This window comes from Schistocerca gregaria, chromosome X (genome assembly GCF_023897955.1).
Source record: "Schistocerca gregaria isolate iqSchGreg1 chromosome X, iqSchGreg1.2, whole genome shotgun sequence".
Lineage (NCBI taxonomy): Eukaryota > Metazoa > Arthropoda > Insecta > Orthoptera > Acrididae > Schistocerca > Schistocerca gregaria.
The window spans coordinates 255,723,077-255,730,362 of record NC_064931.1 but is presented as its reverse complement, the minus strand read 5'-3'; the positions used below and the strand labels follow the sequence as shown (position 1 = coordinate 255,730,362).

Below are 7,286 nucleotides of genomic sequence, written 5' to 3'. Positions count from 1 at the left end.
TGTGTGGTGCAGGCAGTTGACGTGTAGTTTTCTCACAGTGTACAGCCAGGGACAGCAGCAATGGACACGCGGTGTGGATGGGCACGACGTCTTTAACGGGTCGTTGTTCGCTCTTCTTCGCCAGGACTGGGCACAAGGCAAAGGTCTGGATCGCTTATGCTGTGTGCAACTAGCTATTCAGCTCTGTGCACCGATTTCTCACTCCTCAAGCTGTGTGAACAGATTTTCGTGTTCATGTTCATTGAGTCATCATGCATGCCATATTACTTGGCTCTGTCGTTCTAGGACTAGTGTACTGCCTGTCTGCTCTGTGTCATTTTGAAGTAACTTGTCTTAATCTGCTGGCCAGCGTTCCCTCTCAAAAAAATTTGCCATGGTTAATAATGCGAGATGCTTTTAATAATTTCCATATCGAAACTCTGTCTCGGAATCTGGCGTAAAACCCAAAGAGATTCCGGTCATATATAAAGTACGCCAGTAGCAAGACGCTATCAATACCTTCACTGCACGATAACGACGGTGAACTCACTAATGACAGTGCCACTAAAGCAGAGCTATTAAACACGGTTTTCCGAAACTCCTTCGCCAAAGAAGACGAAGTAAATATTCATGAATTCCAATCAGGAACAACTGCGAAGATGAGAAACATACAAGTAGATATCCTCGGTGTAGCAAAGTAGCTTAAATCACTTAATAAAGGCAAGGCTTCCGGTCCAGATTGTATACCAGTCAGGTTCCTTTTAGAGTCTGCTGATTCAATAGCTCCATATTTAGCAAATACATACAACCGCTCGGTCACAGAAAGTTTCGTACCTAAAGACTAGAAAATTGCTCAAGTCACACCAATACCCAAAAAGGGAAATAGGAGTAAGCCACTGAATTACAGACCCATATCACTAACGTCGATGTAGAGTAGGGTTTTGGAACATATGCAGTATTCGAACATTATGAATTACCTCGAAGAAAACGTTTTATTGAGACATATCAGATGGATTCAGGAAACATCGTTCTTGTGAAACACAACTAGGTCTTTATACCCATGAAGTAATGAGTGCTATCGACAGGGACTGTCAAATTGACTCCATATTTTTGGATTTCCAGGAAGCTTTCGACACCGTTCCTCACAATCGTCTTCTAGCTAAATTGCGTGCCTATGGAATACCGCCTCAGTTGTGCGACTGGATTCGTGATTTCCTGTTAGAAAGGTCACAGTTCGTAGTAATAGACAGAAAGTCATCGAATAAAACAGAAGTAATATCCGGCGTTCCCCAAGGAAGTGTTATAGGTCCTCTATTGTTCCTGATCTATATTAACGGCATAGGAGACAATCTGAGTAGCCCTCTTAGATTATTTGCAGATGACCGTCTTGTAAAGTCATCAGATGACCAAAACGAATTGCAAAATCATTTAGATAATATGTCTGTATCGTGCTAAAAGTGCCAATTGACCATGAACAAAGAAAAATGTGAAGTTATTCACATGAGTACTAAAAGAAGTCTGCTAAATTTCGATTACGCAATAAGTCACACAAATCTGAAGGCTGTAAATTCAACTAAATACTTAGGCATTACAATTACAAATAACCTAAACTGGAACGATCACATAGATAATGTTGTGGGTAGAGCAAATCAAAGACTGCGATTCATTGGCAGAAAACGTAGGTGTAACAGATCTGCTAAAGAGACTGCTTGCACTACACTTGTCCGCCCTATTCTGGAGTATTGCTGTGCGGTGTGGGACTGACGGTTGTCATCCAAAAAGCTCACAGAAGGCTCGTTTTGTACTATCGCGAAATAGGGGAGACAGGGCCACAGACATGATACGTGAATTGGACTGGCAATCATTAAAACAAAGGCGTTTCTCGTTGCAATGGGATCTTCTCATGAAAGTTCAATCACCAGTTTTCTCCTACGATTGCGAAAACATTCTGTTGGCACCCACCAATAAAAATTTAAGTGCTCGTTTTACCCGAACGCCTTTCGAGAGTGGAACGGTAGAGAGACAGCTTGAAGGTGGTTCGATGAACTCTCTGCCAGGCACTTAATTGCGAATAGCAGAGTAATCAAGTAGATGTAGATGTTCTTATGGTTATGTAATGTGCCCAGTTGTCACGCATAGCTATATCAGGGGCCTACACCTTATCTACTTTTCAAAAAAAAAGGGGGAAAAAAGGTTCTTTTAAAATTCTTATGCAAGAGAACCAGCTGTTCTAAGTTTTAATATTTGTTTGCATGATGTTTTAATAGCTGGTGGGCTCTCTGGTGTGACAAATATGCAGCCATTTTAAGCATGTTGTGGGCTCCAGCTAGTGGTAAGACCCTACCGAATTGTTTGTTGTATTCCTTCCTGGAAGAAATTACAGATCCCTTTCAGTAGTTCTCTGTTAGAGAAGCTTATTTTCTAGGGCTTATTAACTTATTGGAAATGCTCTATAAGTGCTGTCATGGTTAAACGTAACTTCACTTATAGTATAGTCCAGTTAGATACTTATATTGGTTTCTTAACAGTACGTACTAAGTTGCTGGGAGACTGTTCCATATCGGTGGTTTCTTGTCGTGTGGGTCTGACTTACTTGCGGCCGTGTCACAGCTCTCGAGAATTTCTTAGCGCGGCTTGCTGTTTGTTTGCAGTTGCACGTCTTGGCCGTCTGTGCTCACGCTGGATCTCTTATGTTATCTGACTTGCACTTAGTGACGGATGAAGAAAAACCTCAAGGAGGGGGGCGCTAAAGACATTTTGAGGTGCCTTTACTAATACTGTAATAAAAAATAATCAAGTCACATGCAAAGTTTAGGAAAATTTTATTTAAACTGATTATACACATGTAGAAGACAATGCCATCTTATGATATAAAAAAGTTACTCATTCTTCAGTCTTAATATTTCTGCTTCTGAATGTAAACCAGCTTTTTCTTCGGCGAATAGTCCGTATTTATAACGCTGCGTATCGAAAGTTCTCTGTACAAGAAAACAGTAGAATATTCACGACTTTTCTCGAACAAATGCCAGACAGAATAGGGTATCGAGATCACTAATGGCAGCGACTTTTCTCGTAGATATGTGTTAGGTATCTATGTCTAGACAGAAACGTATAAAATACGATGACGCGGATGCGGGTGCTACATAGGAAAGTACAACTACTCGATAATTCGATTCAGTCGAGTCGACTGACGAAAGAATCGAACGAATAGCGCGCTGGATGACTGGCGTGGGCGGTACGGGTGGCAATGTTGGCGGACCCGCAAGGGGGGGGGGGGGGGGGGGGGGGGACGCACAGCGCGCCACCCATTATGTATTCGCCACTGCTTGCACTACAAATGAAATTTTGTTGTCAGCAAAGAGGCTTTTGATTAACTGGCTTTGCACAAGAGGTTTAATACATATTGTATCCTCATCCTAAGTTTATTGCAAATCTTTTGGTGTATGTTTTGAAGAAATTAATCTAGAACTGTTTTAATTATTTTAATTGGTTGGTTTATTTAATATAGTTTAATTTAAATTTTTTAAAAAGGCCAGCATTGTTAATATTTCTTTGAAGTTGTTTAGGCTATTGTTATTATTATTATTGTAATTTAATGGCTGTCTCATTCACCATTTTGAACGCCTTTAATGGCAAATTAAATCATTATGTATTCGCCACTGCTTGCACTACAAATGAAATTTTGTTGTCAGCAAAGAGGCTTTTGATTAACTGGCTTTGCACAAGAGGTTTAATACATATTGTATCCTCATCCTAAGTTTATTGCAAATCTTTTGGTGTATGTTTTGAAGAAATTAATCTAGAACTGTTTTAATTATTTTAATTGGTTGGTTTATTTAATATAGTTTAATTTAAATTTTTTAAAAAGGCCAGCATTGTTAATATTTCTTTGAAGTTGTTTAGGCTATTGTTATTATTATTATTGTAATTTAATGGCTGTCTCATTCACCATTTTGAACGCCTTTAATGGCAAATTAATTTCAGTTTTCCTGCATGGTTTTCAAAGGGGACCTGTTGTTATCAAAATATATGAAAGTAAATGTTGTTGTCCAAGGATCAATGATGTTAGTTAAATAGACCTTTCATGTCATTTCCCTGATCTTGGTAATTATGTATTTCATTTGTAGCAGAGCGTGGTTACGATCCATGGACATCTGGGCTATAGGCCTAGTATGCTTCCACCCTCTACGAACGCCTTTGCATTTGCTGATGATCAGCGTAAACGAAGTGAATGCGAACTAAATGCTCTTCTTATTGTAGTAGCAACTATCGTGGCACAGCTGTTAAATTATCAGTTAGTAAATCTTGTTGTGGTTGTGGTTCCCGGCGTTACTTAGTGCGTAAGTGTCCTGTTCAGTGAGGGCTAGGCCCAGCAGCTGATGCCAAAATAAGCGAGTGATCGTTTAAATGAGAAAGCCCCCGGGTTTTGTGCATCTATTCTCGCTTGTGATAAGACGCTTTTTCCTTATGTAAGTACCAAAATTAATAGAGAACCAATCTGAGGTCTGTTTGATTCCAGAAGTTCTGTTTCATAACTTGATTATGATTGATACCTCGAGTTTCGACATTTGTGTAAACTGGCTCCTCTTACACCTTCCCCCTGGAGATGACGTGTTGGCAGTGGGTTGGAGTTGCCTTTGGTAGGTGAGGTATGAGTGATCCTGTCCATTCTTGGTTTTTCCTGGCCAGTTAAATTGTCAGTTGTGAAGAAATTATCTGTCACCTCATTGCTTGGATGTGATTTTATCTAGAGTGCTGGATTAGTCCTCGATTTTGGCAGCAATACTTTTTCTTTGAGTTTTGTCCATCAGATAAAATAGGCTTCTGTTTCTGTTCCGCTAGTAGTGTCAACATTAATGCCTTGCAGACTGAATGGACGGAGGTGGATCTTAGTCATCTTAGTGAGCCTGAGGATATTCAGTTAAGGGATCTTTTGAGCGAGCTTCCCGATGTGCTAACTGATCAGTTGGGGTTGACCAACAAGATTCAATATAAAATTACTTTAGTGGATAATGTGCCAGTTCTCCAGGCTCCTCATCGTCTGTCACCACCTAAAATGACGATTTTAAAGCAGAAGATTGAGACCATGCTTCATGATGGAGTAATTACACCTTCAGCTTCTCCACACGCCTCCCCTATACTTTTGGTGGGAAGATCTTGGACCAGTTATTGATTATAGGGTCCTCAATTAAAAGGTCATATTAGAATCAGTTCCCCCTCTGGATTTACACAACTGTTTTACTTGGTTTGCAGAAGATTCCTATTTTCCTATTCTTGATTTAAATCCGGCTTGAGTGAGGATTTCAATTCCGTTACAGCCTTCTGTATAGGCTGGAATTTATATGACTTGGCCTATCCACTGGAGCTGCCAAGCTTTCACGGCTTCTAGATCATGTTTTGGAGGATTTAAAGTTCAACTGTGTTTATAATTACCTTGATTTGTTGTGTGTATTTGGTCCTTTGCTGAATACCTTTCGCATCTTCAACATGTCTTATTGAGGCTTCAGTCTGCTGGGTTGATGGTCAGAACTTCTAAGATGGCTCTCGCCGAGCAGCAAATTTCATTTTTGGGACATCTGGTTTCTAAAGATGGAATCAGGATCGATCAAGAACGTACTTCCGATCGTAAGAAGTTTCCTTCCCCTAACAACAAAAAGGGAGTCGCCCGATTTATCGGGATGGCCAACTACTTCTGGAAGTTTGTCGCTAATTTCACTCAGTTAGCCGTCCCTCTTAACAATCTTCTTAAGAAAGGAGGGGGTTTGTTTGGGGTGAATGCCAGCAGATTACATTTGAGGCGATTATGACCCCTCTAAATAACGTGCCAGTATTAACGACGATTCCCAATTTCGAAAAGACTTTCATTCTTGAGACCGACGTGTGTAATGCGGGCGTGGCTGCAGTCGTTTTACAGGAAAATGCAGATAAGAGATGATCTATGGCCTTTGCCTCGTGAAGATTGGCGGGATCCGAACTTAAGCATTCAGTGTATGAGTATGAGGCTCTGGCTGTTCTTTTTGCTCTTGAAAAGCTTAAATTTTATCTTGAACACAGAGAATTTGACATGCAGACTGACGACCAGGCTTAAGTTGTGTTTTTGGTTGCCCAAGAAAGACAGGCACGATTGCGATGTGAGTAATCTATATATCTGCCTTTCTTTTCAAGGTTCACTATATCAGGGGTTCAGATAACCAGGTGGCCGATGCGCTCAGCCCCATGTTTGAGGAGAGCGCCAATGAGTTTGTGGGGTGTTGTTCAGTTATCAGCTCTTCCATTTTTCACATCTTTCCTGAGACACCTCAATTGTTTTCTGATCTCAGGAATAGGTCCTATAAAAAAGGCGGTTGTTGGTGGGTGAGCAAGTTTCTTGAGAAAGGATACACTTTGTTGTGAAGTTGAAAAACTAGCTGAGCTCAAAATTTGTTTAGCTTTTGAACTCATGACATGTGTATTTTATTATTTTCATAGCTCCATATTAGGTGGGCATATGGGCTTTTATAGAACGCTTTCTAAGACCCATGCTCATATTACACGGCTGTCCTTGTATAAGAATATTCTCCAATTGGTTCAGGAGTGTGAATTTTGCAAAACGACGAAGCACAATTCCATCTCACGAAAGTCTTGTTGTACTCCAAATTGGAGCTAAGCCCTGTGGATAAAGTGTTCATTGATTATATAGGTCCCCTGCCTCAAACAAGAGCTGGGAACCGTTATGTATTAGTTGTCACGCATGCCTTTTCTCGTGTCTTTTGCCAAGTAGCGTTGTTACCTCCTCGCTAACTATTCGTTATTTAACTCAAATATTTTCCTGGTTCAGTCTGCCAAAGTCGATTGTTAGTGACAAACGAGAATTTAGGCTGTTTTGTTTTGGTAATGCCATTAAGCCAATCTGCCCTCCTTCTAGTACCCTCAACCTTTCTTTTCGGAGAGAGTTAATCGTAATCTTAAGGCCGCTTTAATTATTTACGCTAAAAATCAGACCAGATGGGACATGTCCATCCCTTGAATTAATACTGCCTTCAATTCAGCACAATATGAGGCTTCTAAGGCAGTTCCTGGTGCTCTGACGTTTTCTTATGCCCTTAATTGGATAATTTGTGGAGTGTAAACGATCTGTTGCCTGAGCAGATTACTCCTTGTCTCATTAAGGAAAACTGGAATAGAGCTAGGAAAGACATCGACCTAGACCATCGTCGTCAAGACAGACAGAGACCCTTTTGCAGCCGGGTTGGGGTAAGGTTTTTGTTCAGAATTTTAGCACAGGTAGTAAACACGGTAATGGTATTACCAGGAAGCTTGCTCTCACG

General features: G+C 40.6%; 1 protein-coding gene across 1 annotated transcript; it reads left to right on the top strand.

Annotated features, from left to right (window-relative positions):
- Positions 1-4,585: 4,585 nt before the first annotated feature.
- Positions 4,586-5,152, top strand: LOC126298021 (uncharacterized). Its single transcript, XM_049989343.1, has 2 exons — positions 4,586-4,619; positions 4,731-5,152. The coding sequence occupies exons 1-2, from the start codon at positions 4,586-4,588 to the stop codon at positions 5,150-5,152; spliced, it is 456 nt and encodes a 151-aa protein (XP_049845300.1).
- Positions 5,153-7,286: the final 2,134 nt, after the last annotated feature.